The sequence below is a fragment of the Henckelia pumila genome, chromosome 2, assembly GCF_033568475.1.
Source record: "Henckelia pumila isolate YLH828 chromosome 2, ASM3356847v2, whole genome shotgun sequence".
In the NCBI taxonomy this organism is placed as follows: Eukaryota; Viridiplantae; Streptophyta; class Magnoliopsida; order Lamiales; family Gesneriaceae; genus Henckelia; species Henckelia pumila.
The window spans coordinates 93,708,941-93,726,779 of NC_133121.1; the positions used below are offsets into that span (position 1 = coordinate 93,708,941).

Below are 17,839 nucleotides of genomic sequence, written 5' to 3' on the forward strand. Positions count from 1 at the left end.
GATGTCTAAATGAAAAGCCGAGAGAATTCCAAAAATGGCACAAAAACGCCTCTCAAGCACACTGTCGAACACTTGGTGAGCAGCTAAAAAAATAAAAAAATTTGGAGAATTTCGAACGAAATAGGCCACCCAAAAACAACTCACCAATGCAACAAGGAGACTAATGAACCAAAACATAAGACAAAACACCTCTTGCAGCCACCCCAAGTCAAAATGCAAAAAAAAAAAAAAAAAAAAAAAAAAAAAGCTAGAAAGTGAGTGTATGTGTAGAAATTTTGAGCAAATATTGGATCGATGAAGATGAAAAAGCTCGTTGCACGAGAATCGCCAAGCATCCAAACAACTAAGAAAATACACAAAAACCATAATCAAACCACAGTCGGTGTAGCAATCCACGAACCAAAATCTATCCAAACGCATGATCGAATCACGAAACACTCATTTTCGGCGAATGACAACAACATAATCATCGGAGAAGGAACAACCGAGGGATAAACTCGAGCAATGAAAATAATCAACGATCAAAGATGAACCAAGAACAAACAAGAAGCACAAACGAGGGGCACTTCAATATCTCACTAATTTAGGAAGCACAGTATAAATCACTCAAAACCCACGCTATTTTTGAAAAAAAAATGGGTAAATTGCATATATCACCCTTGTGAAATCCCGTGTTAGCTAATAACTTTCTGTGAAAATTTTTTAAGCTAATAACCCCTGTGATTCTAGATTTGTAGCATACACACCCCTTCTGGCTAAAAAATGACGAAAATGCCCTTGACTTTTATGAACTATTTAATTTATCATTTATTTTATGTAGGGGTATTTTCGTCATTTTTTAGCTCAAAAGGGTGTGTATGCTACAAATCTAGAATCATAGGGGATTATTAGCTTAAAAAATTTTCACAGGGAGGTTATTAGCTAACACGGGATTTCACAAGAGTGATATATGCAATTTCTCCAAAAAAAAATTATGAATTTGAGATTCCCAACTTCAGCTTGAACAAAGTAAAAAATATATATATATAATGGAAGAAAGACGTAAGGAAGGAGAAGGAAAAATAGTAAAAAAATAAAAGAAAAAGGGAAAAACATGTGAATTGGTTGACTAGGGAGTTAAAAATAAGTTTTATGATGGATCGGAGATTGCAGAATTTATTTTACTGACTAAGGGATTGAACACAACTTTTTGTTTTGGTTTGGGGACTTTTCTCTAATTCACCGATATATATTCATACAGTTGAAAGGAAAAAAAAATTTAGTATATAACAAAAACTGCAATAAATATAAACAGATCATTATATTAAATTATATATTACATTTTATTTATTACACACGCACCTTGCGTCTCTATCGCTAGTAAATATAAAAAATTTGTTAATTTGAGTGTAAAATATACATGAAATTTCATTTCATAGACCAAAGTCACCAAACCAAACCCAATAGTGGGCCCTTTATTGTGAGCAAGAGGTGTCGGGGAGCCGAAACGCAAGAAACTATGTCGGATCTTGTTTCCACTTTCTTGAATTTGAAAGAATAAAAGGTTCTCCAAACTCACCCACTTCAGTAAGAGTTGATTGATTTCTCGATGGCGTTAGTACAACCCACGTCGCTATTTTTATCCAAGATTCTGGCTTTATGCAAGATTTAATCATTCAAACTCATTTCATACGAACCCTCATTTGTGTCTTTCAGAACCGAAGTTCTTGATGCCCGAGTTCGTTGGTAAACTTCTACTCTTAATCATTGTCCATTTCTTGAATTTTGAAATCGTTCATGGTTCATTTATGTCTTGTTTGATTATGTGTGTTATTAGATGCCGTGTGTTAAATTCTTTGTTTGGTTATATTTTTAGAAAAACCAGAGTTGAAATTTGCATTTTTTTTTAATTTGAATTGCCACCCGTCCCAGTTTCTGCTGATAATCTTGATTCTTGGTGATTTCTGGGCTATATGTGAGGTGGGTGGTGTTGATGCTACGGTTGTATGGTTAGCACTTAGCACTGTGTTAAGAATCGAATTGTGAAGACTTTGGGCAACTTCGAGGAGCCAATGCCTCCTGAAAATAAGGAAGAAGATGTTGATTTTGTGGCAAATATCTCATGCAATTTTCTGATGTTCGTAGACCTAAACCATACATATTTGCAAATGAACTTGAAGCTCTAACACAAGGTGTTGGATCTCTCACTGACCCCTCTTTCGTGCAAAAAATGAATCTTTCATCTCATTCTTAGCTTTAATGACTGTGTTTATTATTTTGGGGGGAGAGTTTCGGGTGGTTGGTTTTGGCATTTGGATTTGGTTGATACTTATTAGTCTGCGATCAAGACCGTTATTTATGAGCTCAAATGCTTGAACAGTTAGTTAGTGGCGACTGACTTAAATGAGTCCGGCCTATCCTACACCTTTTAGCAGTGAAGCATCTATTTTGTTAAGTAGGTCACTTATGAAAGTTAATTATCCAACCATTATGAGCCAATGCAATAAGCATCGAACGTTATTATATTAGGCTTTTCAGATTTATCATCCTGCATTCACCTAGTCGCTTTTCGGTAATGAAGGGATTTAGTTGTTTTCATCTTCTTCTTTTTTTTACCTTTTTTAACAAATCGTCAAATTTCAATATGGATTATATGATTGAACTGGGATGTTCTTTCATGGACCTCAGACTTCCACTTTGTCTGTCCTTGGGTAGATCTACGGTTCTGTTGAAGATATTAAGATAATGCTCGTTGAACAAAATGTTATCGTTAGTGTTATAAATAAAAAATAATTAGAAGTTATTCTAATGAAACAATGAAAATATCTAAACACTTGTGGACATCATACATATTATCACAATTGGAGTTCTTATTTCTATGTTGTTTTCTGTTATGCAACTGCATTTAGATGCAACTGCATTTAGACGTTTAGAACTACCTGATGCTGTTTGAATAGTATTTAGAGAAATGTAATATTGTTCAGGAACGCATGCTGCATACACCGCTGCTTTGGTGTAGGATCTTAAATTGATTGATTCAATATCTATTAGAGCTAACCGAAAAACACGCCTTGATGCAGGATCTTCAATTGCTTGATTCAATATCTAGTAGAACCAACTGAAAAATACACCATCTTCTATCGTAGAAAATTTTGTATCGAATTTGTGCACTAGTTGCTACATTATGGTACAGACATTAGAAGCTATCAGGGGCGGGGGCGGATCCGTTAAAATAGGAACGACCGGGACGATTGGTGCCCTTATGTCCAGAGAATTAGACTCTGCAAAATATGCTACCAAGGTGCCGGAGTCATGCACTCCTGTCTCTGCTCCAACAGGGGAGTCGACTCCAAGAGAACCAAAATCGAAAACATCAAAAGATGAAGCAAGCAGCAGTGGCCCAAACATTGCAAAAAATCGTAAATGCCCTGAAAATGTTAGGAGGCCAAAGCTCAACTCTGGAGGTACACATCATATCCCAATGCTTACATCTTGTGATATTTCGATAGATGGAACCCCTATAAGAAAAAAACCGATCAAGAAAGGATCGAGCGTGGTTGAAATAGTGGACGTGAAATGTGGGAATCCCGACAGGACATGGGTGAATCCTATCACAAATCGTCTTAAGAAACTTGGCTTCTCAAAATTATCTGATAACATGGCCTAAAGCTGCTGACTTTTTAAGATCAGCTTTCAGATTCCGGTAACTGAATCGTGAAAACTCACTCGGCTGGTTTCTATCCGCTACTTCTGCTGTAGAACACATCCTCGGAATGTTCCATTTGTTTCCTTTCTTTTTCTTAGTTGATGTATTGACAACTGATCCTATATTGAGTCCCAAAAACTCACACATCACAAGTTTACCTGGCTTGTTGGAGCTGCTCGGACCATCTAACTCGAGCTGGGTAAAGTACTTAATTTCTTGCATGATCAGGGATGCAACCGTACCTCTGGTCCCAACAGCTGCTGCTTTTGATGTTGCAGCCGTTTTATCAGTAACCGTTGAGCCAACACCGTCAGATGTACATTCTTTCTTCGGCATGTTGAAGGGCAATGCGGGTGCCGGTGGTTGAATAGAGGCGTTTTTCGTAAATTTGCTTGGAGTTCGAGACATAATTGTAAGGGCTTATTTCATTTTGGTTGTTTCGTGCAAATCTTAACCTTATATCCTTGATCAAAAGTAGAGTCTTGAAACAAAGGCTTTCAATTGTTGTGATGTGGTCACTGGATTCATGTGCCATTCTCTTAAAACCATTTAAATTCTGTGTCTTGTCACATCTAATGCATTCACTCTCTTTTGCTTTTTTTCTTTTTTTATAAGCTCTTGCTCTTAAGTTTTGGTAGGTGGTTATTATGGGGAATTATGAAATTGTGATAATGCTACTGCGCCCACATCACATAGTTGACCTATTTCGGTTGCAGTGGGCCCCATGAAGATGCAAGGGGAGGAAATTGGGTAGATTTCAACCTAGCATATGGGTAATATCTCAATGATAGATCTAATGTCCCATGATTTGTCACGTCAACAATATATAATTAATTACGCCTATATGTAAAAAATATGAACCGTTGGATGCATGATTTGGGTATTACTCATATGCTAGGATCTCATCTACCAGAAAATTGAGGCAAAAATGCTTTTAAAATCTAGTCATTTGTTCCTATTATATAGTCAAACATTTTTTTCATAAATATTTTGAAAAATCATTGGAATATCAATTATTTAAATTATATTCAAACTTCTTATTTGTCTCAATTTAATTCATACAAAAAGTTGCACGTTTTTTCAAGACGTGATTAATAGAGACGCATTATATGGTATTAGTAAAAGGTAAGAAAAATATTTCCATCTCCATCTCAATTTTATAGGTCATGTTTTCTTTTTTATTTGAACTAAATAAGGATAAAATAAAAAGATTGTATATAATTTGTTTTTTCAATGATTTTTCTTAATTCGTGTGAAAAAAGTAAGATTATATAATCGGGACGGAAGGAGTGTTAAATATAGTATATGCTTATACATTTGAGACAAACGAAAAAAGAAATGTAACTTATATAATTGAGATGTACGTAATATTTTCATTCTTCAAAATATGAATGAATCATATTGAAGAGATAATGTTTGAGATTGCATGAAAAAATGTGTTTGAGCTTTTCGATAAAGTTTTTTGAAATTTTGTGAATGAGATTTTTTTTGAACAATCTCAAAAACTACCTCGTAACTCCAATATATCACTTTTGTTTTCATATTTTAAAAAACCCAGTTATTATCATATTATCTCCAATATATCACTTTTGTTTTCATATTTAAAAAAAAAACCAATTATTATCATATTATTTTTTGATGAAGTTGGATGGGATCTTTTTTTGTTTCATTTGTGGTTTGGTGAAGGAAGTTGAATGCTTTCAAGAGTTTGGGCCTAAAAAGTCCTACGGGTTCCCCCTCTCTTCTTTTTGCCCTACCTACACATTCAATGACTGCAAATGGGATGGGTGGGAGGGAAGAGTCGATGCTACCCCACTCGGATAGTGCCCGGGTGGGGTAGCAACGGCCCAGATTTTGTTGCAGGTCAAATGATTTGACTTGCAAACAAGATCCGGATTGTTGATCTGGCATCCGGGATACTACCCTGATGCCAGCATCCACTCTTTCGGGTGGAAGACTATCAGTCAGAAATCTAAAATTTCAAAAATTCATCTTTTTCTTTATAATTCTTTATTGATCGTGTTTTTTAAAACATTTATTCAGTAAATTGTTCATAATATTTTGTTGTTTTATCATACTTTTTGTTATTTCTTATTGTGTTTTATTTAATTTAATTTAATAAAAGAAATATACAAGTTCAATCGTGGAAAGTGTATCTTGTTGCAACCAATATTTAAAGAGTTCAAGAGCTTATAGAATTATGAGATACCATAACATTAATATGATAAATGTTGTGACAATGGCCATGCTAAAAAAATAACAACTAAAACTTCATCTTCTAAAAATGCAAGAGTCATTAGTTAGTTACTAAATACTTCCGGAGTGTTTGCCGTTAGCCCGTTACTACAGAAAATGATTATTAACTTTTGGTTTAAAAAATTCAGTTTTTTATACGTAGGAATAAGCGTTATCGTTTAATAATAATTGTGCAACTCAAATTTTTTAAATTTCACTGCAATTCAAACGTTATGGTGTTCGCAGGAACAAGCATCCCAACATTGTATTTCTTAAATTATATCTTGTGTTAGCTTCTGATTATTTTTTACACAAAAACTATTGTGAGAAGGTCTCACGGGTAAATTTTGTTATGCGGATCTCCTAATTGGGTCACTCATGATATTATATCACTTTTTAATATATAAGTGGGTTTGACCAGTCTCACAATTATACATGTCAAAACGGGCCGGCGGGGCGGGCCTGCCCACAACCCGCCTCAACCCGCCTTTAGGCGGATGGCGGGCCTCCAAATGCTCAACCCAACCCAACCCGCCTAATTTTTTTATTATTTTGTTAAAAAAATAAATGTTATTTTTTTAATTAAAAAAAATTATAAAAACACTTGAAATTTTAATAAAATAAAATTTAATCAAATAGTTTAATCAATATTAAAATTTATTACTATGAAAAATTAATAATATATAAAATTAATTAGTAAAATAAAATATGAAAAAAATTTAAAAACATACTACATAGTTAATTATCATAAAATTCATTCAAAATAAGTTCAATAAAACTAAAAAATATGTATGAAAAACACTAAAAAAAATACAATTTTGAAAAAAATAATAAAAAAAAAATTTGGCGGGCCAGCCCGCCCTAACCCACGGCCCGGGCGGGCTCAGCCCGTTTGGCCCGCCTCCAAACGGGCTAAGATTTGCCCAACCCAACCCATTTCTACGGCGGGGTGGGCTGGCCCGGCGGGCTCAGCCTATTTTGACAAGTCTACTCACAATTTCACAAGAGACCAACTCGTTAACCGCACAGCAGCCCTAGCGTCATGGAGTTCCCAGAGACAATCACCCCAACATTATATTTCTTGCATTAGCTTCTGATTATTTTTACACAAAAACTCTTGTGAGACGGTCTTACGGGTAAATTTTATAAGACAGATCTCTTAATTGGGTCACTCATGCTATTGTATTATTTTTTATGTCAAAAGTATAACTCTTTGTTGTAAATATGAGTGAGTTTGACCTGTCTCACAAGCCAAAAATATAACTCTTTGTTGTAAATATGAGTGAGTTTGACTTGTCTCACAATCTCACAAGAGACCAACTCGTTAATTGAAGTTCGGAAACAGTCGCAACTCAAATCTTGTAAACCTCACAGCATTTCAAACGGCATAGTTCAATCGCTCTATACAGCAGGAACAATTATTACACATCAACAATCTCTCTCTCAATAATTGCACTCATTGCGATCAATGAAAATCGAACACATGACTCTGATATCAATTGTAAGACCGAGCGCTTGTCACTTTACCAAAAGTTATAGCTGATGGTAATGGTGCAACTCAAAATTTTTAAACCACATAATAGTCCAAGCGTCGTGGTTTGATTGCTCTATCCAATAGGAACAATTATTACACCCTAACAAAATTAATATTGGAATCACTTATATACCGTTATAGGTAGTGTTGAGAAAGCTTATAGGAAGCACTTTTCAACTTTTCTTTCACAAAAATTCACAAAAATTTAAAATTTTGTGAACAAAAGCTAAAAAAATACTTTTTAAAAAATTTCTGAAACAGTACCATAGTCATGTTACTAGCCATTTGGCCACTGATCAGTTATTCTCACAAAATGTGAAGATATCTTGGTTCGAGACTTTCTGCACCCCTACGGTAAAAATTAAAATAAAAAATAAAAAAATCCTATAGTTCTCAATAGTCAATAAAATTATATCACTATGAAAAAAAATAAATCCTATAGTCCTCAATAGTCAATAAAATTATATCACTATGATGATCTAGTCAGTAGTCGGTGATATAAGAACACGATAGAAATATTATATGTTGTTTTTTATATGTAATATTTTAAAATTTTCAAATAATAGATTTCATTGTATTTCTGGGGATAATTCCCAATTTAGTCTTTCATTTTTTACGTGGTCTCGATTTCGTCCCTCATTTTTTAGATGACTCAATTTAATCCTTCAATTTTTAAACGCTTTTCGAAATCAATATTTCCGTCCAATTAGATGTTAAAATAGATTAAATAACTTGTTTAACAGGTAAAAATGATCTATTGAATGAGTTGTTTTTATTGAAACTTTCATTTAAAAAAATAATATTTTTATGTTTTATTTTTATATTTAAATTGATATTTTAAAACTAAAATCAAAAATAAAGTTTCAAGATTAATTTTTATATAATATGTATTTTTTTATTCTTTGTAATTTATTATTTACAAACATAAATATATATTACATATTTATATTTAATATCTTAAAAAAATTAAAATTCATCTAGTTCGTATCTTACTATTAAATAAAAGTAAATAATTAATTAGATTTGATATCAAATAAGTTATTTATTATAAAAAATATTGAATAAAGTTTATAAAATAAGTTTACTTACGGACTAAAAATGTATTTTTTTCCCTTTTATTGTTGACTCTTTTTACACTAATTAAAAGATTAAAATTTTTAAACAACTCATCATTTTAACGGGTTTTTTATTTTTAATTTTAAAAAAATAAATATTTCAAAAATAAGGCGTGTAGAAAACCATTTCAAAATTATTTTAAAACGTTGTCGGTGACAGCGGACCCTGCAAAATAATTTTGCAGCGTCCGCTGCCACTGAAAGCGGACACTGCCACACGGCAAGTCCCCATGCCTTTTTTCTTTTTTCTTTTTTTTAAAATTTTTAAATTTGTTTTTATAATATGTAAATATTTTTATACAAAATGATTATGTATTTGATTTTAAAAGGTAATTTTTTCTCAAATAATCAAACTTTTAATTTTAATTTTCGATTTGATTACCAACTAAAAAAATTATTAAGATAAAAATTAAAAATCTAACAGGTAAAAAATTAAATAGATTAAATAAATTTATTTGTAATCAGTTATGCTTATAAAAAAATTTGTTAACTTAAATAAACATATTTTGATTTGTAAATATTTTTATAAAAAAAATTATGAATTTGTTATTAATACCATAATTTTTTTCTCAAAAAATAAATCTTTTAATTTTAATGTTGGACTTGATTACCAGCTAAAAAAATTATTAAGACAAAAATAAAAAATTAAACTGATTAAATAAAATTATTTATGATCAGTTATATTTATAAAAAATTGGTTAACTTAAATAAACATATTTTGATTAAAAATTTTGATTTAATATTAGTATTAGATAGAAAATTTCTCGAGGCGAACCGGAATCATCTTGAAAATGTGAACTCAAACCCGACTAACCCGATCAATCTGATTTGATTTTTTTAAAAAAATAATTAAATAACAATTTACAACAAACAATATTAATATTAATATTAAATCAAAAATTTTAATCAAAATATGTTTATTTAAGTTAACCAATTTTTTATAAATATAACTGATCACAAATAAATTTATTTATTAATTTTAATTTTTTATCTATTAATTTTTTTTATTTTTGTCTTAAAATTTTTTTTAGCTAGTAATCAAGTTCAAAATTAAAATTAAAAGTTTGATTTTTTGATAAAACAATTACTGTATTAATAACAAATACATAATTATTTTTTATAAAAATATTTATAAATCAAAATATGTTTATTTAAATTAATCAATTTTTTTATAAGTATAACTGATTGCAAACAAAATTATTTAATCAATTTAATTTTTTAGCTGTTAAATTTTTAATTTTTATCTTAATAATTTTTTAGCTGATAATCAATCGAAAATTAAAATTAAAAGTTTGGGTTTTTTGAAAAAAAATTACTTTTTAATATCAAATACATAATAATTTTTATAAAAATATTTATAAATTAAAAAAATTATAAAAACAAATTAAAAAATAAAAAAATTAAAAAAAAAAGAAAAAAGGCATGGGAACTTGCCGGCAGCGTCCGAGCATTTTAAATTAATTTTGAAATGATTTTCTACACGCCTTATTTTTGAAATATTGTATTTTTTTAAATTAAAAATTAAAAAAAAAACCCCATTTTAACATGAGTCATTTAACAAATATAAATATGTCTGAATAATATATATATAGTCAATATTCCACCGTTAGAATTACAAATGTACACACAAACTACAATTTTACAACAAAACAATAGTCCAATCAAACATATTTCATTATATTTTACGAATTTAATGAAAATTCGCACATGAAACATAAAAATAATTAATAGCAATGGTTTAACATCAATCGAGAAAAACTAGATAATCCATCCAATTTATGCATAAAAAAATATAAATACGAATTCAAAATATAACGTTCAATGAAAAATAAAAAATTTCAAATCAAATTAATTAATACAAAAACGTAAACAACATATTTCTCAAGAAAATAAAAAAAAAAAATGAAAGTAGCATATTCTTCAAGAAAATAATAAATAAAAAAAACGAAGCAAAATTATATTTCAAAATACAAAAAATTAAAGACGTATCACAAACAAATCTGAAGAAATAGATTAAGATATTACGCAAAAAATAAAAATAAAAATGAGGGAGGTGTGTTAAATATGTTAGGTCTTTCTATTCCATATATTTTAACATCTAATGGGATAGAATGATCGATTTCGAAAAGCTTTCAAAAATTAGAGGACCAAATTGGGTCGATTAAAAAATGAGGGACGAAATCGGGCCCGCGTCATATAATGAGGGACTAAATTGGGAATTATCCATAAAAAATAAAAAAATGAGAAATGTGTTAAACATGTTAGCTATTTTCATTCCATCTATTTTAACAAATCATTGGACGAAATGACCGATTTCGAAAAACATTCGAAAATTGAAGGACGAAGTTGGGTCAATTAAAAACGATGGACTAAATTGGGAATTATCCCTTAACAAATTAAGCTTTTCGAATAATTGATTTAATTTCCACTTTTAAAATCTAAAATAAAATTATCGAAAAACTACAATTTTAATCATGTATGTTTACCACTTTGTGATTTCGGTCATTTATGTTTCAAATTTCAGTTTTAGTCATACATGTTCTTATTTTGGCAATTGAAATATTTTTTCTTCGAAAATGCTTACGTGACACTATACACGTCAAATCCACATCAACATTGCATTGATGCCACATCAGTGCAAATCGAAAAAGTACTAAAATTGCCAAAAAAAAAAAAAAACAAAGATAGCGGACTATAACTGAAATCTGAAAATATAAAGAATCGAAATCGCAAAATGACAAACATACATGAAAAAAAAAATTCCTAAAATTATAGATAAATAAATTTCATACCTCATGTTTGAGAGTCAATTGAGAAAAAGATATTAATTCAAATTGGTGAGAGACCTGAAATTACAAGAAAGTCAAGATACATGTGTTATTTACAACTAGTATTCCGCTGCATGCGTTGCGTGCTCGTACAGTTCGTTTTTTTAACGAAAAAAATAAATAATAAATTGTAAAATTAAAAAAATAATAATAAAAATATAACGTTTTTCTAAACATATATTTACAAAAAATAGATACATCATATAAAGTGAGTGTCATTTTTATAAATAAAAGAACATCAAAAGGCACAAAATGGTGTCATTTTGATAAATAACAAAACATCTAATGGCTAAAAAAGAGGAAGCAATATAAATTGACTATTTTGTCTAATAATTTTGATTTTATTGAAAATTAAGTTGAGAGCTAATGGTAATATCAAATCAAGTTTCACCAATTAATTGAAAGTTTGTTAATTAGAGAGTCTCGACTATAATAATATAGTAAGATGTACATTGGTCTTCCCGATCTCGTCAAACAAGTAGATTGACCTAAAAATTTTCAAGCCCGCTCTGTCTCCCAAATAATAGATTATAGTGTATTACACTCCGATTACTCCATCATCTCATTTTGAGAGTTCTATCTGTTTAGTTATTGAGATATGTATTGACCCGAAATCTTATAAAAACATTGGGATAAAAACAAAAAGATTTGTGACTTGTAGCCATGAGAAGACGAGTAAATGAAGCCGGCAAATTGACCATACAAGTACACCATGATAGAGTTAGATGAGTCTCCATACTTTATTATTTTTATTATTATTATATATTATTTGTATACAAATACAATACATTAAAATATAAATATAAATAAACAATTATAAACATATATATGATTTCATTCTCTGCTTTTCATCTTGCTCTTGACTCTTCCATCAAATTTTCTACCTTGCAAGCCAGTTTGGTAAATTTCAAGAAAGCCGGCAACTTGGACTCTTCCGGCCATCGATCCACAATCCCTACACCCATAAACCAGCAACTGGCTACCCAGAAACGCCAGCCCGCCACCGGGAAGATGACGCAGCTCTGCCGGAAAATAGTGCAGGTCAATCTCCGGTGGAGCTTATCGGAGAAGGTGACGGTTTTCCGGCGGTTCTTCAAGTTCTTGTGGCACAGATTCCTCGCCTGCTCGATAAGGCCTCCCGCTTCTCCTCGTTACACGAGGTTGTCTTCCAGAAGAAGCTCTTCCCCGTCATCAATGGCGGCGTTGGAGTTTCCCGGCTGCGATCCCAGCACGGCGTCGTTTAGCGGCGGTGATTCCGATTTAGTCTGCTTGAAGATCAGTCTGCTGGGGGATTGTCGGATTGGGAAAACAAGCTTTGCGGTAAAGAGCTTTATTAATAATATTTAATTTAAAATTTAATTATTCCCTCTTTCTTAATTTGTGTCGATTTAATGAACGTATAAATTATGCACGTAGTTAATAAAATATGTTTTTAATGTTTATTGTATAATCTATAATGCGAGACCTAAGAATTAAAAAAAAAAAAACAGTATGATTCTTGTTGGTACCTTTTAAAACCTTTTTTAATTCCTTCACCAACCGTAATTAATAAATAAGTGTAAATTTATTGGTTTGCATGTGATTTGTTTCTTTTATGATTTAAATTAAATATTGATGTTTTCTTGGTATTTTATTGTTTATATTTTAAGATAAGGTACGTAGGAGATTTACAAGAACAGAGGAGTCTCCAAATGAAAGGTTTAAATTTGATGGACAAGACATTCGACATTGGAGGAGCTAGAATCGCCTGCAAAATATGGGATGTTGGAGGTATTTATGCCTTACTTTATTTATTTTCGATAATATAATTATGTTTATTTACCCTTTTCACTTAATTTTGTGAAGCTCGGAGTTTTCAAACACCACAAACGAAACAATGTAGTTAATTTTATAATACGAAATCTCTTATTCAATTTATGGGAAATTATTATTTTTCATTATAAAAACAATAACTCATTTGCGAAACTGTCTCGCTCTTTGCCAAACTGATCACAAGACATACTAAATACCACGAGGTTTTATCATGTTTATCAAGATTTTTATCATACCCGATGTATCTTGTCGTGTAAAGCAAATACGTGTCCCATCAACTATACACTATTTTCAATATTTTTTTTAGTACAGTGCCAAGAAATTTAATGGTTTTGGTAGATAATAATTTCAACCAGTTCATTTGGTCATTATTGATATTGATAAATTACTTTTGTCTAAATTCAAGTCCTACGCTTGGGAATTGGAGTGTAAACATCAGCAAAAATGACCAATTTTGTGAATCACATAGTATTTACGTGACTTATAATAAAAGCAAAGTAATATACTAAACTTGTAAAAACGTAAAGAGAAGGCAAAAGCAAGAGTCTTTATTTTAGTAGTTATTGTCGATGGGTCAATTTTAGGTGGCATGTCTATTTTGCTGGAATATAATTCCTAATTTATTTCATTTTAATAAATGTGATTTAAAGTTTTTGAAAAAATATATATATTGATGCAGGTGATAGGAGATCGTTGGATCAAGTCCCAATTGCCTGTAAAGATGCTGTGGCCATTTTGTTTATGTTTGATCTTACTAGTCGATGTACATTGAACAGGTATTTTATTTATATATACTTCTTTTTGTTCAAAAAAAAAATTTATATATACTTCTTTTTGTCTTTAAATATACCAATTTTTTATTCTAAAATACTTTTTTTCACCAGCATTATCTTTATAAAGTATATATAAAAAACCTCAAATATGCCCCCACATGAAGTATATGTCTGAATTGGTCGAATACATGAACAAAGAAATTAGAATTAAATAATCACGAGCTCGATTCAAGTTACCAATATTTTTAAATCAAGTCTGTCGTACTGGACTTGTCAAAGGCCATATCATTCAAGTGGTGTTAAGAAAGACTGAAAGAACACTCGAATGTAAAATTAAATAAGAAAAAAAACTAGTTCAATATAACTAAGAACATTGTGTTTGGGTTAATTATATTATAATTATTTTTTTTGAAGAAGCTAGTATATTAATAATATTCGTATGCTGTTGAATGCAGTATTATTGGATGGTACAGTGAGGCAAGAAGATGGAATCAGGTACCAAATTACATTACTTTTACTTTTAGTTACTTTTCTATAAAGTTTAAGCTTCGAGGACGTTTTATGGCCTTTTTCCACTGTTTACCTGTCGGAAATTTAAAGCAAAATTCATAATTTCGAGGATGGGTAATTTATTAAATTTTAAATATATGTATATGCATATTGTCAAAGATTTGAAATCAGTGCAAAATTCATATTGTTGTAATATGAATTAATATCGACGTAAATTGAGCTAAGAATAATTGAAATCATGAGAGGGCAATAATTAATATATGCTTGATTTTCGAAAGTGAGATTATCTATCTATTATATATATATATATATATATATATATATATATATATATATAATAGATGTAATTAAAAATGTATTTTATTTAAAATAATTTTTTCTAAATGAGATGGATAATAATGTTGTATCCTACTTATAAGGAGATAATTTAGAATGTGGATCTAATATTTTCTTCTTGGCATTTGTATTTGCAGAACGCAATTCCAATCTTAATAGGAACCAAATTTGATGATTTCGTCCAAATGCCACCGGATATTCAATGGACCATTATTACTCAGGTAATATTAGTAACTAAATTGCTAGTTAGCGAAATAATTTTGGTCAAATATTTTTTATCATTGTCTCGTTCCATTATACCAAGAATTTATTTTTTCTGATTGTCATGTAATACATTTTGTTGAATTGGGTAAAACGTCTGTGTTGGAGCATGTAAAATCGTCATTGAAATATTGGGATCAAAGAGTTAACATAAAGTTCAAAAACAAAATCACGAGGGTTTATGTCCAAAGTGGATAATATCATACAATCGTAGAGATATGCGAGCTTCGTTATATTACACAAATGATATTTAAAACTTTCTTAGATTATTTAATGCCTCAAAAAATTTTATGAGTATTTGTACAAACGGTTCACAATTCAGAATTTCGAATCTAACGATTTGCGATGAATGCAGGCAAGAGCATACGCAAAAGCGATCAAAGCGACTCTTTTCTTTTCGAGCTCAACACATAACATCAACGTAAACAAGATTTTCAAGTTCGTCATGGCCAAGCTCTTTAACTTGCCCTGGACCCTTGAGAGAAATTTGACCATCGGCGAACCCATCATCGACTATTAATAAGTAGTCGATAAAATCGCAATGTAACAAAAATTAGTGAAATTAGCTTCGACTTTTGTAAATAATAATATGTAGGTTTATGAGAGAAAATTGATCTTCTAACTAGGTTTGTGAACCTCGTTTACATTGTGTTTTTTATTGGATGCAATAGTTGCCTGTCTAGTCCTGTTCAAACGATTTTCTTTTCTTTTTTTAAAAAAAGATCATGTGACTTGTGGGAAGCGAAAAATACTTTTCACGCTAAAAATATATTAAAAAGTCCCATCTTTAACATTTTTCACGTCTTCCACATTGGATAAATTCTAAGTTTATATTTTAAAACACTTTAAGTGAGAGTCAATGACTCAATATGTGTAACGTCATCATTATTATTTTTATATCATTTCATCGATTTGATGAAAATAATTAGAATCGAAACAAAATATAAATTAGTAGATTTAGATTGTTACATCACCATTTTCTAATATAATATTTCGATAAAAATTTTAAATGAAAAAATATAAATCAGTAAACTCAGATTAAAAAAATGTTTATTTTTTTTAATATTTTATTAAGTTACATTTATTTGTTCATATGTTCCAAATATATGTCTAGTTTTCATATTTAATGTTATCTCTCATATATTTTACAAATTTATCCAATTATATTAATATCATTAACTAATTGTATAATTATTTTATTTTATTAAAATTTTAATTAAATAAGAATAAAATGAGAAATTTTTCTAAACACTTCTTAATACATGTGATGTGAGACGGAGGGAGTATTAGTTTTTTAAATTATATATATTTTTCGTGTCCTAAGTTCACGTGTACCCGCACGCACGCACACAAAATACAATATAAATTATAAGTTAATGTTGTTAATAACTATTATTATTAGAAAAAAGGCCAAAACAAAAATATGAATAAAAAAGGAATAAAAAATTTCTCCTTACGTCCAAACTATTAGTGTATTAATTTGTGTCCTATATCTGTTGGCTAAATAATCTGGGAGTCCTTTCTATAGACAAGGGTAAATCCTCCCGGGTGTCAAAACTCAACTCAACCCGTCAATCCGACACGATTCAACCCGAAAAATATCAGGTTAAGGTTGGGGGTTTGTGAGTTTGGGTTTAATCGGGTTGACCCAAAAACTAACCCGAAAAAATTAATCGGGTTTGGGTTGGGTTAGGGTCAACCCGGGTTGACCCGAAATGACCCGAAACTTTTAATTATTATTATTTTTTATATAGAATTAAGATAAATTTACTATATTTTTATACGTTGTATTTTTGAAAAAAAAATTATTATATATTGATATAATAGATTTTCTTCATTTAATGTTTATTTTGTACAATTTTTATTTTTTAAAATATTTTTTTTATTTTTTTTAATAAGTATACTTTAAATTTTCTATAACTAAAAGTTCAAATTTCAATTATATATAAACTTAGATTTTGTTATTATGTGATTAAATTAAATATTATTATTATTATTGTGTATTTTGAATTTTTATTTAATAATTTTTTAAAAATAAAAAAATTAAATTGGGTTGGTTCGGGTTGATCGGGTTAGTCGGGTTCGGGTTTGGGTTGGACATTTTCGGGTTGATTCGGGTTCGGGTTGGAAAAATTTTATAATTATTTTCGTCAACCCGACCCGAACCCACCCGAATTGACACTCTACCCTCCCCTATTGAACTAGTTTTTTAGGTGAGTTAGATCCAAGTCTTCCGTCCCATAGATGTCCACACCTCCCCTTTTGAGATGAGTTAGGTCCAGATTAAAAATCTAATTTGTATAGTCTTTAATGTAGGAGTGTCAAAACTCAACCCAACCCATCAATCCGTAAATTGAGCTAAGGTAATATATCATGTTGCTGCTTTGTTTTTGTTTTTTTGACGTGGGAATCCGCAGCCGTTAACTTTCGGTGCGTTCTGGGTAAACTTTCGGACTAACGCAATAGCCTGCAAACTATACTAGTCAAGTATACCACACTAGGCAAGCCCTGTATGACAGACTAGTCCAATAAGGTGTTGGAAGGGGTAATCGAACTACTGACCTATGGCCAAGAGTTCACCTACTCCACCAACTTGGACACCGCCTTAGGGGCATCATGTTGCTGCTTTTGTTTATTAGGTCTGTGGTTTAAAGTGGTATTTTGCGTCCGTGCTTCTGGCCAGTGCACATTCGATTTCTGGTACGTCTTGTTCCAGCCATATGTGCAGCATTTAAGAGACTATCTAAACT

At 30.4% G+C, this 17,839-nt stretch overlaps 2 protein-coding genes across 2 annotated transcripts; both read left to right on the plus strand.

Moving 5' to 3' along the window:
* The first annotated feature begins 1,445 nt into the window (after positions 1-1,445).
* On the plus strand, positions 1,446-4,245 carry LOC140884496 (uncharacterized). The gene is made up of 2 exons (XM_073291271.1): positions 1,446-1,725; positions 3,060-4,245. Exon 2 carries the CDS (start codon positions 3,164-3,166, stop codon positions 3,644-3,646), a length of 483 nt encoding a protein of 160 aa, XP_073147372.1. The 5' UTR covers positions 1,446-1,725; positions 3,060-3,163; the 3' UTR covers positions 3,647-4,245.
* Positions 4,246-12,227: 7,982 nt separating this feature from the next.
* On the plus strand, positions 12,228-15,771 carry LOC140882934 (septum-promoting GTP-binding protein 1). Its single transcript, XM_073289198.1, has 6 exons — positions 12,228-12,717; positions 13,047-13,167; positions 13,889-13,985; positions 14,438-14,477; positions 14,966-15,049; positions 15,445-15,771. The coding sequence occupies exons 1-6, from the start codon at positions 12,409-12,411 to the stop codon at positions 15,607-15,609; spliced, it is 816 nt and encodes a 271-aa protein (XP_073145299.1). The 5' UTR covers positions 12,228-12,408; the 3' UTR covers positions 15,610-15,771.
* Positions 15,772-17,839: the final 2,068 nt, after the last annotated feature.

What these genes read in the sequence shown, in the direction of transcription:
- LOC140884496 (XM_073291271.1), top strand. Translation starts at nt 3,164, where the DNA reads ATGGTACAGACATTAGAAGCTATCAGGGGCGGGGGCGGATCCGTTAAA.
- LOC140882934 (XM_073289198.1), top strand. Translation starts at nt 12,409, where the DNA reads ATGACGCAGCTCTGCCGGAAAATAGTGCAGGTCAATCTCCGGTGGAGC. An exon ending in TTGGGAAAACAAGCTTTGCG is followed by an intron (nt 12,718 to 13,046) that starts GTAAAGAGCTTT and finishes TTATATTTTAAG; the next exon opens with ATAAGGTACGTAGGAGATTT. An exon ending in CAAAATATGGGATGTTGGAG is followed by an intron (nt 13,168 to 13,888) that starts GTATTTATGCCT and finishes ATATTGATGCAG; the next exon opens with GTGATAGGAGATCGTTGGAT.